At 39.6% G+C, this 16311-nt stretch overlaps 1 protein-coding gene across 7 annotated transcripts; it reads left to right on the top strand.

The window, feature by feature from the left end:
* Positions 1-9149: 9149 nt before the first annotated feature.
* On the top strand, positions 9150-16179 carry LOC104425647 (cell division protein FtsZ homolog 2-1, chloroplastic). Of its 7 annotated transcripts, XR_005547786.1 has the most exons (10): positions 9182-9442; positions 9871-10634; positions 11165-11464; positions 12075-12165; positions 13124-13248; positions 14045-14137; positions 14481-14546; positions 14770-15011; positions 15128-15165; positions 15607-16179. XR_005547786.1 is itself a non-coding variant. In XM_010038393.3 (8 exons), exons 2-8 carry the CDS (start codon positions 9984-9986, stop codon positions 14899-14901), a joined length of 1458 nt encoding a protein of 485 aa, XP_010036695.2. In that variant the 5' UTR covers positions 9150-9272; positions 9871-9983; the 3' UTR covers positions 14902-15325. The 7 variants fall into 7 exon arrangements, 5 of the variants coding, with proteins under 5 accessions (XP_010036695.2, XP_018721247.2, XP_010036692.2 ...); XR_005547785.1 differs by lacking the exon at positions 15607-16179 and having other exon boundaries at positions 15128-15329; XM_010038393.3 differs by lacking the exon at positions 15607-16179 and having other exon boundaries at positions 9150-9272; positions 14770-15325.
* The last annotated feature ends 132 nt before the right edge of the window (positions 16180-16311 follow it).

The following is a 16311-nucleotide window of genomic DNA, read 5'->3' as shown; positions in this document are numbered from 1 at the left end:
CGCACGCGCCCACATGCGCGGCCAGAAGCCGCTACGCGTGGGCGCCACGTGCCTAAAGCGCTGGCTCGGCTAGCGCATGTGCACACGCGCCAGTGGCAAACTGGCAAGTGCGCGACGCCGTCGGCCGGCAAATCGGCACGCGCCGGTCGGCGAACCGACGCGTGCTGACGTCACCGTGACGTCACCCAACGGTCGGTAACCGCTGGGATGACGTCATCGATGACGTCATCGCTAACGACCGTTGGCCGGCCGATCACCAGCCAGTGACCCGACCGGCGACCCGACCCGACTCGACATGCGCGGAAGCCTGGCGCATGTCGCGCACGTGTCGGCTGTCGTCTGCATGACGTCAGCCCGCACACGCGTGCAGCACGTGCCGATCGGTTCGTTCGACCCGGCCCGACCGGTCCGACCACTAGCGACCTGACCGTTGACCGTTGACAAAAAAAAAGAGGAAAAGAATGTGTTTCTTTTTCAATTAAGTCTATGTGGATTATATGTGATCCCGTATTTGTTCTGCATTTGTTGCAGGAACAGTTCTGCATTTGTTGCAGAAACTATGCCTCCCCTCAAGTTGCGCACACCTATTCACGCAATTACCGATGAACAAAAGGAAAGGCTTTCTAAGTTGATAGCTGAGCTTATTGATCATCGATGGGAGAGTGGTGACTTAATTGATCACGTCCTTGAAGTCAACGGGAAAATTCAAAATGTCATATGGAATGGTCGTCCTATGCCACAGTCAGAGATGGTACGATTTTTCATGAACACCCTTTCACCTGAATGGCAAGGAGTGTTGAATCGCATATGGGATGTCAATAGAGCTGCTTCATATAAGAAAATTGTGATGGATTTTGTAGATGAATATTATTGGATTGTTACAAGGGAAAAGATCAAGAAATTGAACAAAAGAAGATCTTTCCCAGTTCGTGTGCTGACTTGGTGTTAGATGTATTGGCTGATCTTAGTTAAGTGTGCTTTGTGGACATCTTATGTAATGTTTACTACCTGATTGTTGTTGATGTAGCAACCGATATGTTAGTTGTATTATGTGAAAGCATTATTGTTTTATTGGATGTCAATTATTATTTGCTTTCTGTTATTACTGGTTACTGTGGGTAGTTATAGAAGTTTTTGTAGGTTCATAGAATTTATTTTGCATAAGACAATTATATTAATAATAGTTTTAAGTTAGGATTTTTGGAGGATGATTAGAAACTTAGTGACCTTTTGATTCTGAAACCTTACTTGAAATTGTTTATTAATATGATGGGTCTCAGGCAAAAGGGATGCATAAATGATAGGCATTAATAATTCGTGCATATATGTCTGATGCGTTTAGATCAATGGCTTCAGCCACAAAGAGCATAGTTGCTGAGCTGAACAAAGGTGAAAAGCTCAATGATGACAACTATGAAATATGGCACATGAAAATCAAATATGTGCTGGAAGAGCAAGAGGCACTAGAAGCTCTAAACCTGACCATGGTAGAACCTGAAGAATGAAACATTGCGCAGCACAAGAGAGATGAGGAAGCATTTGCTGCATGGAAAAGAAAGAACTCTCTTGCTCGCATTACGTTGCTGAGCAGCATGGAAAATGATGTCATGCGAGAGTTTAGGCGTTTTGACAATGCCAAGGAAATGTGGGAAGCATTGGTAGCTAGATTTGGTCATACTTCGGTGACCAGACTGAGAGAGCTCACTATTAGGTTTGACTCTTATAAGAAGCCTCATGGTCAGACCATGAAGCAACATCTTAGAAAGATGTCAAACATGATTAATGAGCTGAAAGATGCTGGCCATGTCCTCACCGATGAGCAGCAAGTGCAAGGTGATTCGTTTCTTGCCTCGAGTTGGGAGCATATGAAGGTGCACCTGACCCATAATGAAAATATCAAAACCTTTGAGGATGCAGTGTGCCATCTTGAGCTGGAAGAGGACCGCCTCTTAGTGGCTAAGCCGAATGCTGAACTCTATCATGCTAGTTCTAGCTCACATGGAGCTTCGAGCTCCAAGCGCAAATGCCCTAAGTGGTTTGATAAAGGGAAATGCAAGGAAGCAGGTCCTTCAGGGAAGAAACCCAAGTTTAACCAACATGAAAGAGGAAAGCGTCCTCGCGTGAAGAAGCTTGCAAGGGTAAAATGCTACAACTGTGACAAGAAGGGTCACTATGCTCGCGACTGTCGTGAGCCAAAGAAGGTATACACCTCTTGTACTTTTCAGAACTTTACTTTTGTGTCGAGTTCTGTATTCTTGACTGAGTCTAATTCTTTGTGGACTGTAGATTCAGGAGCGACAGACCATGTAGCAAAGGATAGAGAATCCTTCGCAGAATTCCGACGAGTACCAACTGGAACTAAGTGGATCTATGTGGGAAACAACTCCAGAGCTGAAGTGAAAGGAATTGGCACCTACCAACTGAACATGCGTGGTGGACGCACTTTATTCCTACATGATGTATTGTATACTCCGGAGATTCGTCGGAATTTAGTGTCTATTTTAGTGTTGGTTAAATTAGGTTTTAATATGAACTTCCATAATAGAGGTGTAGATTTGTTTTTGGATACAAATTACTATGGTTGTGGTTATTTTCTGGATGGTTTCATTGCATTAGATATTGACTATGTTAATGCAAATGTTTGTTATTCCCTTCTCATGTCTCCTAATTCATATGATAATGATGTGAATGTGTGGCATGCTAGACTTAGTCATATTGGCCAACAACGTATGAATAGATTAGCCAAAGAGGGCTAGTTGGGCAACATTGAAAAAGTCGATTTGCCCATATGTAAGCATTGCCTAGAAGGAAAAACAACAAGAAAACCATTTGGAAAAGGTAAAAAAGCTGAATTTCCTCTGCATTTAATCCATTATGATGTTTGTGGTCCAATGAATGTGAGAGGAATGCATGGAGCTGTTTATTTCATCACTTTTATAGATGATTATACTCGATACGGATATGTTTATTTGATTTCTCATAAATCTGAAGCATTAAGTTGTTTCAAAAGGTTTATGAACCTGGTAGAAAATCAATTAGACAAGAAAATAAAAATATTGAGATCCGATCGAGGTCGAGAATATTTATCTGATGAGTTTAGAAAATTATGCGATGAAAAATGAATAGAAAGACAGTTGTCTATTCCGTATACTCCTCAACAAAATGGTGTTGCGGAGAGAAGAAACAGAACCCTACTGGAAATTGTTAGGTCCATGATAGCGCATGTTAACTTACCTATCACTTTTTGGAGATGCGTTGTTAACTGCTGCCTATATACTTAACCGGGTGCCTTCCAAATCAGTTACTTCCACTCCATATGAGTTATGGACAGGTAGAAAACCGGACTTAAGTTTTCTTAAGCCATGGGGTTGTGCTGCCTATACACATGAGTCATATCACAAGTTTGGGAAATTGGGTCCTAGAGGAAAAAAGAGTATTTTCATAAGATACTCGGAACACTCGAAAGGGTATGTGTTCATAGGTGAGCAGGAAAGTGGGAGTATAACTGAATTTAAATCACGGGATATCACATTCTTAGAGGATGAATTTCTTAAGAAGGACGAAATATGGGAAGATTACTCCATATTTGAAACCTTGGATCAAGATAATGATATTAGTGGAGTTCGTCCAAGTGGGAGTAATATGAGAAGTGATGAATTGAATTCAACTCATTCTCAATTGCAACCACATGATGAGACGATGTCATCACTATCTAATCCAAGTGGGAGCATAATGGGGAATGGTGTGCAAAGTGTACAATCTCCCATACGGCGAACAAGTCGCCAAAGTATTCCCCGTCGATGTTTTGACATTGAAGGGGAAACTTTTATGATTGCTCCGCAAGATGAGGATGAGCCAAGAATTATTAATGAGACTCTGAATTGCCCTAGTAAGGAGAAATGGATTCATGCAATGGAAGAGGAAATGGAGTCAATGAAATCAAACCAAGTCTGGGAACTAGTTGATCTTCCAAAATGACGCAGAGCTATAGGGAACAAGTGGGTTCTCAAAATAAAGCAAAAGGCTGATGGTTCAATAGAAAGGCATAAGGCTCACCTTGTGGTGAATGGGTATAATCAACAGGAATGAATTGATTATGAAGATACATTTTCTCCTGTAGTGAGATCTACCTCGATTCGCATTATTCGGCAATAGTGGCTAGTATGGATCTTGAGTTACATCGATGGATGTAAAGACTGCTTTCCTCAATGGAGAATTAGAGGAAGAAATATATATGGAACAACCTGCTGGTTTCATAGTAAAAGGCCAAGAAGAAAATGCATGTCGACTTTTAAGATCGATATATGGCCTCAAGCAGTCATCGAGACAATGGTATATACGTTTTCATAATGCCGTAATGGCATATGATTTTACAATGATTGATGAGGATCATTGTGTATATATCAAAAGATCCAAGGATCAATTTGTGATCATATCATTATATGTTGATGATATACTAATTGCCGGAAGCAATATGGAGCTTGTCAATACTGTCAAGAGTTGGTTATCTTCCAACTTTGAGATGAAGGATATGGGTGAGGCTACATATATTCTTGGAGTTAAGATTTCAAGAGATCGTTCGAAGAAATCGTTATCTCTTTCGCAAGAAACATATATAAATAAGGTTCTTGAACGATTTCGTATGCAAGATTGTAAACCCATAGACACTCCTATTGCAAAAGGTGAATGATTGAGCCATAAATGTGTCCAAGGACTCCACAAGAGAAGGAACAAATGAAATATGTTCCTTATGCTAGTACTGTTGGGAGCTTGATGTACGCTATGATGTGTACAAGACCTGACATATGTTTTGTAGTTGGAATGGTGAATAGATACCAATCCAATCCAGGTCCAGCATATTGGAAGGCCGTTAAGATAATACTGAGGTATCTAAAGGGGACTGCTGATTATACACTGAGTTATTAAGAAAATGATCTGCGGCTCTAAGGCTATTCTGATGCTGATTGGGGAGGAGATTTAGATGAAAAAAAATATACTTCTGGCTTTGTTTTCTTACCGAATAATGGCACCATATGTTGGAGCAGTAAAAAACAAATGTGTATAGCCTTGTCCACGATGGAAACTGAGTTCGTGGCATTATCAGCAGCAGTATAAGAAAATGTTTGGCTTAAGAGATTATTGGATCATTTAGGTGTTATTGGAAGTGCTGCAGATTCATTGTTGGTTAACTGTGATAGCCAAACAGCAAAAACGTACACCAAAGATCCAAAATATCATGGCAAGACCAAACATATAGATACCAAGTATAATTTTATCAAAAATATGATTGCACGAAAAGATGTGAACTTACAGTACATACTACGTATAGAATGGTAGCAGATCCTATGACAAAGCCAATACCTAGAGATGTGTTTTGTGGCCATATGAAATCTCTAGGATTGCATAGAGTCTAATGTACTGGATTGTAATTTCCCTGAAGTGTTCACATTTGATGAATTTATGTTTTCATCATTAATGCCTATGAATCTTTGTTTGATCTTTATGCATCTTAATGCTCAGTGCATTACTTTAAGTTGAAAAAGTATGTCGAACAGATATAAGATTAGCCCACTCACACGGGTAATTGCCTCTATTTACTGTGTGATAAATAGAGATGAGACTGTTTTTAAGCTTATTATCTAGGTGATAATCGAGAGCTAAAGCTTAAAATACGTATGTCGCCTTAACTGAGTGTTAAGATGATGACATAATACTTACTATATCCGAAAGTAAAATAACCCACATATTTTACTTTATCTGTCTATAATGCCAGATGTGAGTTCTGATAAATTTTGTGAATGAGTAGATACGTGAACTCAAGTTAGACATTGGGTATGTCTGAACTATCATATGTACGATATTGAAGGTGTAGACATACGCTCCATGGGAAATGAGTTAATACCGTAATACGTATTTCATACTACGTATGCATGAAACGACCAATAAGAGTGGCAAAAGTTTTGATCTCAACTTTTATGCCGTGTGAGACTCTTGAGGAAATGAGTTCCTCAATTTAAGTGCCCTCATGACTTTTACTTATTCTCAAGATTTCTATTTAGTGTTTACTATCTTAGGATGTTACCAATGGTCATGAGTTGATTCGATCTAATGGGACATTTCTAGAAAAGCAAGCTAAACTGAAATTGAGAGTTTGAAGGGAAGAGGAAAATCGAATTTGGAGAATCACATTGTAGTTTTGTATTCATTGGTTAACCAATTATGACTGTCTTTGGGATAATCATAATTGTGAATACAGTCATTGTTTAAAAGAGATCAAGAGAGATATAAATGTGATCGATCGATCTAGGGTACTGCATACTAAATCTACTCAGAGTGTGATGTCCATTATGAGCTGCTATATATTCCTAACAGATGTATGGCAACGAGCTCTTAAAGTATGATGGTCGCACGGATTATTCACCGGTATGAATGTTGAAGAGAGGTAAAGAGAATCCTGTTCAGCCCACCATGTGCGAGTGGGAGATGATGGTTTTATGTGATGGGCCTAAGTTGGCCCGTCCGCCCATGATGGGCCTAAAAGCCCGGCCCACAGGATTAGGGCCCATGGATGGAGGGATACAATGAATGGGTACGTTTCTATTTTTGAGGGAACGTATATAAGGGAGGAAAGAGAGAGACGAAGACACCTTTTGGCATTTTGTGCGTACGTTTCCTCTCCCTCTCTCCCTCCAAAAGAAAAAGTGCGAAAAATGTAATGTCGTCTTCCCTTCAAGGCCAATTGACGTTATCGGATCGAACATGATCGGTTTTCTCTTCCTCTTATCGGCGTCGGTGTTTAATCTGTGGCTAATAAGGTACGCTCGATTCCATTGTGTGCTTTAGGATCGGTGATACATGTGAATTTCTCGGGCTTGTCTTCCGCATTCGTTTTAGGGGTTCGATTTAGTGTCAAATCCGGTTTTTGGGAATCCAACAATCCCAACAGGATGATTCGAGCAAAAATCAGGTCAATCAAACGTTAGATGAAAACTCCATATTGGATCAAAGTTGGTCTATTTTAACTTTCAGAATTAAGAGAACACTGCAAAGGCACCACGTGGCAACGTTCATGGAAAAGGGTTAATGGAAAGTTTTTTTATTAGGAGAGCCACAATAAAAGTAACATAATAATTCCTGAAGAATTTATGAGCGTTTGGCACAAACAGAAGTGTTAGAAAGGGCAGAGTTCTCTTCGCGTGGCATGGCAAAGTGCTCGATCGAATGACCCAAAGTCAATGAAGAATTGACAATATTCTCTATTATTGGAGATGATGTTGGATGTTCTGGAGATGCAATAAGAATATGATATTAATTAGAGGATAAATCCTCTTTAGATAAGAATTGATTATAATCAAGCGTTTGAACCAAAATGTTAAGGCAAATATACCTTATCCTGAAAAGAAAATATGTCTTCATAGAAAACATCTTTGCTTACAAAGAAATTACCTGTGAATGGTTTGAAAACATGATGACCCTTTCGGAGAGTCGGGCATCCCATGAAAATGCATAGACAAGCACAGGGAACCATTTTGTCCTGAGAGCCCATGGTAGTAACATAGCATATGTAGCCAAAAGCTCTCGGATGATGCATTTTGGATTTATTCCCAAAAAGTAAATCAAAGGGAGTTCGTCTACCAAGAATCCAAGTCAGCATATGATTAATCAGGTAAGTTGTTGTGATCACACAATCTCCCCAAAAGGTTTCTAAAATGGAATCCCAAAAGAGATGACATATTTACACTCAACAATCCCATTTTGTTATGGAGCATAAATGCATAAACTCTCATAAGAGTTCCATGGGAATTCATAATGATGTGAGGTGTGTGTGATAAAGCCCCCAAACATCAACATGAATCAGTGAAAAAACAATGGTGTCACAGGATTTACTAGTGGGAATGCTTTGCTAAAAGATAAATTTGGCATTAAAGATATAAGGAAGCATTATGAGAAAGAAAAATTATATCACTAGTAGTAGAATTACATAATGATTGTTCATACAAGGGGATACATGATAAATAAAAAATTTTGGGAAAATTGGTCCAAAAATATAGCCCTTGCAAAATACAGCCCAAGTTTATTAGTTTGTCAATTTTTTTTTTTTTTTGGATGATGTATTAGTTTGTCAATTTGAAAAGGCCTAAAAGAAACAATTATCAAAATTGAAAAATATATGACAAAAATCATCTTCTCTAACCTTTAGTCCATGTCTTGCCAGCCAGTCCTCTTGTCCTCTTTGTTGGAGTTTTGTTTGGGCGATGAGCAAGATGCTCTCTCCCACCTTGATGTCCACCAACAAAGTAAGTCATTGGCTTTCCTCCTAGATGGTGAGTTGATAGATTTGGCCAAGTGATGGCACTAGATCCATAACGAAAATCTGAGACTAGAACAATAAGTGTCATTCGAAATTAAAAGAAAATGGGTCACATTTTCTCTTTCCTTCATGGCCCAATACTATTGTAATGTCAAATCCAGTCCTATAAGTCTTTCTTTGGCTGCCTCTAGTTCATTCTAGAGTGTCTAGAGCTTATCAAAGCAGGCCGTGATGGACATGTTTCCTTGCTTTAACCTTGAAGTGCCTAGGTAAGCAAGAAATGTTTGGCCAGATCAAGTTTTCCATACATTTCTTTGATATTTTCCAACATAGTTCTTGAGTCCTCTGTCGGGGGAAGTCCAATCACCACTTATAAGGCTATGCAATTTCCTATCCATAATCGAAAAAGTTGATTGGTGCCAAACGCTCATCAAACGAAATTAAGATGGTTCCATCAAGGAAACCCTTCTTACCCTTCATGACTAAGGCTTGTCGAAATTCTTGGGTCCATGTTGAGTAATTTTTGGGACTGTAGCCGTCGATCGCAGAGTTGTGCGATGGATGTCTAGGCTTTAGAGATAACAAATGTTTTCATAAACAATAAAAATATTTTTAATTTATTCAATTTATAAGTAAAACAATAGATTTTTTTAGAAAAATATATTTTAAAATTATTCATTTTCAGTAAAACAAACGGAAGTAGAAGGATAAAATGCAATGCTTGAGCTGACCCCAAACCGACCCGGACTGGCCTGGAATGTTCGGGGGCGGGCTCGTGTGCAAGCTAAATCCCAGCCCGCCCGGCCCGAATATCTGCACAATGACAAGGATGTCCTCTTTTTTCGAAGGTCGCAGGTGTAGTTCCCTAGAATTTGCTCCTTGGTGTGGCGGATATTTTGGTGGCGGGTGTGTCGGAGACTTTCGTTGTCAGCCAGAAAGCCAAAACCAAGCAAATATTTTGGTAAGCAAAGCGTCAAACGCAGCGAACCCACCGAGAGAATCCTCACTCGCTCACTTCACCTCACCTCTCACTCCACTCCTCGAAAGCCGAATCGCTGCACCTCTCATTTCCCGTTTCGGCGACGACCCATCAACTGCTTCGCCGTTTCTCGCCTCCCCTTGTCTCCATGAGTAAGCCTTTCGGCGTTCGCTCGCATTGCTCCCGTGTTGTGCATGTGGGTTCTGCACTTTTATTCTGTTTGCTCCATTCTCTGGCATTGTTCGGGTTGCAGTCCTGCTGGATTTCGTTACCCAATAAACGTTTGTTGTTTTCTTTCGTCTGGGGTGGTTCGCGCATCCTTTTCATTGTTCTTTGTCGCGTTCGAGGTTGGATTCTCGACCCTGAAGTTGTGGCATTGCCTTTAGGGTTTCTGTTCTTTTCTTTCTGCACTTTTAGCCTTTGTATTCTTGAGCTGGAATGGTTAATTTTCCGTTCGACATGGTCCTGGTGTGAATTTTTTTTTTTTTTTGCAGAGTCACTTGGCGCATTTTCGTTATTCTGGTTCTGGCCTTAATGCTGCTTGCTGTGTCTCTGATTGTCTTGCATTTCTCTCGAACAGGTCTTCCAAAAATATTGGCAGCAGAATTGGAGATTTGGGTTATTTGAGTCTAAAGGCTCTGGTAACGTGTACGATTTATCTTATCGTAAGATCATTGGCGTCTGCATTTGGAGATGGCTTCTTGTTCATCCGTGCGTATTGCACCTTCTGTCACCCCAGTCCCCTTGGGGATGTCTGGCAACCTTGGAGACAGATTTGCCCTCGAGAATCAGTTGGGAAGAGTTAATTTTCTGAGAATGTCCAACCGCAAGAGTGGACTTATGGATGCCTACCAAACTTACTCTTCATCTCAATTTAAATGCTCTGTTAACTCACACAATGTCAGTCCATACCCAAGTAAAGACCCTTTCCTGAATCTGCACCCGGAAGTGTCAATGCTTAGGGGTGAGGGAAATAGCACCATAAGTAATCCGCGGAAGGATAGTTCAAGTGGAAGTGTCACGGAGAGCCTAAGAGATACACCTACTCCAAATACTTATAATGAAGCTAAGATCAAGGTTATTGGGGTGGGAGGAGGTGGTTCAAACGCAGTTAATCGCATGATTGAAAGTGCAATGAAGGGTGTGGAGTTTTGGATTGTCAATACAGATGTTCAAGCAATGAGAATGTCACCTGTCTTTCCAGAGAATCGTCTACAAATCGGTCAAGAGCTAACTAGAGGTCTTGGTGCTGGTGGGAACCCCGAGATTGGCATGAATGCTGCCAAAGAGAGCAAAGAAACAATAGAAGAGGCACTTTATGGTGCAGATATGGTTTTTGTCACGGTAGGATAGGTTTTATTTTGTCTGCCATCAAATTAAACGATGATGTTCTGCTAGCGTGTACTTCTGTGTTTTATGGTTTATTGCTTTCACTTTGAACTCCATAATTTGCAGGCATTTCCTTATTGTTAGTGGACATTACCATCAGGAAAAAAAAAAGAAGGTTTTACTTGCAATTTTTCTCTATTCTGGAAGTTTGATCTGTTCCCATACTCAAATTAGCATGTGAATGCTAGGGTGTAAGATAAGACAACTGATAATTTGGTAAGAGTGCCAGTGCAGTGTGCTTATTTTCATAAAAGAAACTTTTGACAATGTTCATTCTCTTTATTGCATTCCTTCTCTTGGGAGTAAAGCATGTAGATTGCTATTATAGGGGATAAAATTGTCATTGGAAGCTAATTGTCTTGGGACATTTAGTGATTCTAGTCCAGAAAATTTTACTACAGGCTATTTTAAGTTGAATGCACTTGGTTGTTGATATATTCACATGGTCTATCTGTTTTCTCATCATCTTAGACTTCCACTTGCAGGCTGGAATGGGGGGAGGAACTGGGACTGGTGGTGCACCTATCATTGCAGGAGTTGCAAAATCGATGGGTATACTGACTGTTGGTATAGTCACTACGCCATTTTCTTTTGAGGGAAGAAGGAGGACCGTTCAAGCCCAGGAAGGAGTAGCATCTTTGAGAGACAACGTTGACACGCTAATTGTCATCCCGAATGACAAATTGTTAACTGCAGTTTCACAATCTACCCCAGTGACTGAAGCATTTAATCTGGCAGATGATATCCTACGGCAAGGAGTTCGAGGCATCTCTGACATAATCACGGTATAGAGATATCAGTTTGCCTCATTGGACCTGCATTACTTTTGGTGTTTGGTTGTTGAAATAGAACTTCTGAATATAGAATGAAAGAGGAAAAGTGTATTCCAAATCTTTTTTATGGACGGCAGGATGGTTTCAGTAATCTAATTATTTCTGCCACCAAACGATCTCAAAGTGTGCAGTCCATAAGCAGCAAACATGGATTATGTAGGAAAGATTTTTTTCTGTTCAATGGAACCCTTTTCAGCAAATAATAGTAACTTTTAGGTAGAGCCATCTTGCAGTAACTTTTGTTGTTGTTACTGAAGAAAGAAATTGGGAAAATGAGTTTTTTTATTGCTGCTGGAGTTGCTTCTATGGCAGTATGGTGATTGATTGTTCACTATTTTAGGTAGAGCCACCTTGCAGTAACTTTTGTCTGACTGTTTGTTCATGGTTTATATGGGTGGTAAGTTAGATAGGTTGAGTATTTGTTGTTAATGAGCAGTTTCTCCATAAAAATAATGTTTGATCAGCTAGATTATGCTAGTTGAAGTTTTCTACTACTTCGAGTATCCTACTTCCTTGAATTTATCTGTTGGTGTTAGTTGATATTGTATCATCTTGTTTGCAGATACCGGGGCTGGTCAATGTGGATTTTGCTGATGTTCGAGCTATAATGGCAGATGCCGGCTCTTCATTGATGGGGATAGGAACCGCAACAGGTATTTTTGGGTTAAAGCAGAATAAATTTTGTATGATGTTGTGATACAACTTCCTGCATGCTATCATAGTGTCCATCTCCTTATATCAGAGATGACTTCAAGAGGGTATTCTGCTTATATTGTTTAAAAGTATCGTAGGTATTCACTAATTGCCAAGTAAAATTTTAATGTCAAATGTAGGTATGATATGTAAGGTACTGTATAAATATAGTGTTGATAGCTTTGTATGTGATTGTTGGAATCTCTTTAACGGTTGACTGCAGCTGAAACAAAACTGGTTTAGTTTTCACTAATTGACATTCTGGTTAGTTAATCATTGCAACTTTTGATAACTTTATATGAAAAGTAACTGGTGTTTTCAATACATTCCATAAAGTTCATGCAATAATTGTTGGGGGTAATTGTAGATCATGAAGTTTCCGATCTGCATTCTTGAAGCTTTGCTTAGAAAGTGGTATTTGTGAATTGTAGAATCCTACGAATGTAACAATGAAAATGAACTTACTCGTCCTCAAGGCTTGATTAACCATATATAGAGAGGAAGAGACTGAGCCCATCTTAATAATTCATGAATGCAATCTGTAATTTGTAGGAAAGGCATAAAAGGTTCAGTTTAATGTTATTCCTAATCCATCTATTAGATCTAACCATCAACTTATTCAAAAAGGGATCTGTTACATCCTTCTGTGCATATTTGCTATTGATAAACTCTGAACTGTAACTTAATCAAGCAGTCCCTCAGGAAGTCTTACTGGTCTAATTCAGAAAATTACACTCTCCTCATGAGTTTGCATGTGCATCAGTACTTGTGATAAAGTTATCCTGGGGATTGCTAATATCTTAGGTTGATTATGGGTTGAGGTGGCAAACTTGTCTGTTTGAAATTGGGTTCATAGACCACTTATGATTAATGTCAAAAATTTTCAGTCTGTAAATGATGATATCTTGTTTTTATTAGGTAAGAGCAGGGCCAAAGATGCTGCATTGAATGCCATTCAGTCACCATTACTGGACATCGGCATAGAAAGGGCTACTGGTATTGTTTGGAACATAACTGGAGGCAGTGATCTCACCTTATATGAGGTATAAGCATATTAAAATACTTTCTGTCCATTTTTTGTTGGTGGTTGTCCTTAGTTTAACCTTTACATGCTTCCTCTTTGCCTAGCTTATTTTCTATTTAAGCACATCCACGAAAAGACAATGTGAATCACAATTCACAACATAGGATGATCTCAGGTAGGTATCGGCACATCATGGATGTTGCTGCACATATTCATGCTCCCTCAGTCATGGACTCATTACAGTCTGAAGTGATAGTTAAAACTAGAAGTAAAATTCCCTGTCTTCCCACTAAGTGCTACGTAGTGGCATCTTATATCAAGACGAAATCAAAAACTAAGTGTTTTTTCTTTTTCATATGTGCTGTGAAAGTTGGTCATAGATTGCTGCACTAGGGCTTGTCTGCTGCTGCACACAGCTTCAATATTGTGATGGAACTTGGTCCCACTGAAAATGAGGCTTAGTGCTGTGAGACCGGTTCATCTTTTTGTATGTCCACATATTTAGACTTGGGTCTCTGCTTGGATTGTGACAATTTTTGACATGGCAAATCTTCCATGTTCCAAGACTTTCTTGAGGACAAACAAACAAATATGAGGCTTCCCTCTTTCCTACCTGAAGTTTTTAACATCAGGCATTGGAATTCCTGAACAGGCCTCCCAACCACCAGTTGGCTGTATGAGAAAAGCTATTGTATCTCTAATGGCTTATGCAAGTCAGGATCTTCACCGCTACTTTAGGAGAATAATTTAAAGCTTCTATGTATTCATGTCCTTTTTTATGCATAGTCTAAATCTTGGAAGGGATTTTTTGGTAGGTAAATGCTGCTGCGGAGGTGATATATGATCTTGTGGATCCAAATGCCAATTTAATATTTGGTGCAGTAATTGATCCATCACTCAGTGGTCAAGTAAGTTGCAGATAGTAGCTGATCAATAAGCAAAAACTGTATTGCACTTACGCTATTCAATTTTAAGCAAAATCTAGTCTTTAATCCTTCATGCTCTCTGAATGAGTCCCTTTTCTTTCTTAGTTTCTTATTTTGCCATTTTTGGAACACATGCACAGTCCCAAGTCTTTTTGGTTAAAAACTGTCCTCTAATGTCAGCACAGATGGTGAAAGTATACCCAATAAGACAGGAATAAGATGTTTGATTGGGCCAAAAATAATGGACGGTATTTTTTACAATTGTCCTGTTACAACAATAACTCTTGCACTGAAGGTGATTGCAATTGGTTTTGCTCTTAATCAGGTTAGCATAACATTGATTGCGACGGGTTTCAAACGCCAAGAAGAAAGCGACAGCAGGCTCCTCCAGGTCTCTCTCTCTCTCTCTCTCTCTCTCTCTGCATACACAGCTGACACAGGAGTATGAACAAACGAATTGTTATCATTGTAAGAGTTGACCATGTTTAACTTGATTTTATTTCTGCTGTTCGGAAATGCAGGCAGGTCAGCTTGCCCAAGGTGACATCATTGTAAGAGTTGACCATGTTTGACCATGTTTAACTTGATTTTATTTCTGCTGTTCGGAAATGCAGGCAGGTCAGCTTGCCCAAGGTGAGGTCACCATAGGAATCAACCGGCCATCGTCCTCTTTTAGTGAGGGTGGTTCAGTAGAGATTCCAGAATTCCTCAAGAAGAAGGGACGGTCACGTTATCCAAGAGCTTAAATTGTAAAGTGAGGAATTTCTTGTTGAATTTTGGCATGCCTTCTAGGAGAATGAAAAGGATTCTCTGACAATACTGGCCTCCTAAATTTGCCTATGGATCTTAACTAAAGGTTCTACATCTTGAGATATCAGTGTGCATGTTGGCTAGTGTTTCTTGTGATTAGATTTTTAGGTTTGGTTCATTATGTTATTACTTTAGCCTATAAGAAAATAATACTTGCTACAGTTTTGCAGACTCAAGTATCATCCAAGTTCTCCACAAAGGTCAGTTGTTTTGTGATATACGTTGGAAATAATTCCCCCTGTACAGATGGTACCTAATTGGAAGTAGCTCTGCTTCCTGATTTAGCTGTAATTTACTAGATGCAGTTTATTTTTGTTCTCCCTTTTTATATCATCTAATAGAAGAAAGAAAGGTTCATAATGTACTTTGTGAGACTTCCATCATGTGCAAGCTCCTGAGCTGGTTCGTGGTGATAATATTAGATCTAGGGAGAATTCTTATTCATCTTGTGGCATTGTTCTGAAGGAGTGACCTCATTGCTTGGCAGAGATGATGTTGACCGGCATAAATTAGCATGGCTAAAGCCTAATGGTCCTAAATATGGCTTTATAGTCTTCTAAATAAGATCAAATGTCTTCTAAATAAGAGCATTGCAACATATCGAGATCTTCTATACGCACTTCATGTAATCCTGCTGGCAGGAGCAAGCATTGTTTGTCTGTGCAATGCTCTTCCTGAAGAGCATTGGAATCATATGTTGCAGCTTGTGGATTGCATGGGAGGCAGATGCCTTGGCAGGATGACTCAATTGGGTAAGGCGATACTTGTGTTTTTAGCTTCTTGGAGGGCTCTAATTTGGGTTCTGAATAATCATGAAATGTCTGCTGTTGCTTGTGGGATTTGGTAAATTCGGTTTCCTGATAAGCATAGAATTGAGAGCTGAGAGTTTTGGGCTTTACCTAGAGGGAAACCTTCGCGGTAATTCTACTGGAAGTTGGGACATTAGTAGCTTACCTAGTTGGGTAGATCAAATTTCATGAAGGCGGTCCAGTTATGTGGAATATGCCTTTGAATCTTGTGACCCTTATACACCCAACTGTTAAGATTTCAGTCCACATCGATTGTGCAAAGGTTAGATTTTGCCCTAATTCGCGCCTCCGGCTGGTCTCTTTTTGGGCTATATATGGCTTTACTTTCTGGTAGACACCAATCTGTAATATTTTGAGTCACAAGGCGAACTCTCTTACAGTGAGGCTTCTCTCAGAACAGGTCAATTGGTTCCCTTAGATCTCCAATGGTAACTGTGCTTAAAGTAGGAGCACAAAATGGGGTAAAGGATCTTCATCCGTGAAAATGGGAATTAAGGCTTCATCTTTTTTACGAAAAATCACCTTTGTTAGAAAATG

The sequence above is a fragment of the Eucalyptus grandis genome, chromosome 11, assembly GCF_016545825.1.
Source record: "Eucalyptus grandis isolate ANBG69807.140 chromosome 11, ASM1654582v1, whole genome shotgun sequence".
NCBI lineage: Eukaryota > Viridiplantae > Streptophyta > Magnoliopsida > Myrtales > Myrtaceae > Eucalyptus > Eucalyptus grandis.
This window is presented reverse-complemented; position numbering and strand designations above follow the sequence as displayed.

Bases quoted from the DNA above. Each gene is read 5' to 3' on its own strand.
- LOC104425647 (XM_010038393.3), top strand. From the start codon at position 9,984: ATGGCTTCTTGTTCATCCGTGCGTATTGCACCTTCTGTCACCCCAGTC. The intron at 10,635-11,164 runs GTAGGATAGGTT...TTCCACTTGCAG, and splicing joins CAGATATGGTTTTTGTCACG to GCTGGAATGGGGGGAGGAAC. The intron at 13,249-14,044 runs GTATAAGCATAT...ATTTTTTGGTAG, and splicing joins GTGATCTCACCTTATATGAG to GTAAATGCTGCTGCGGAGGT.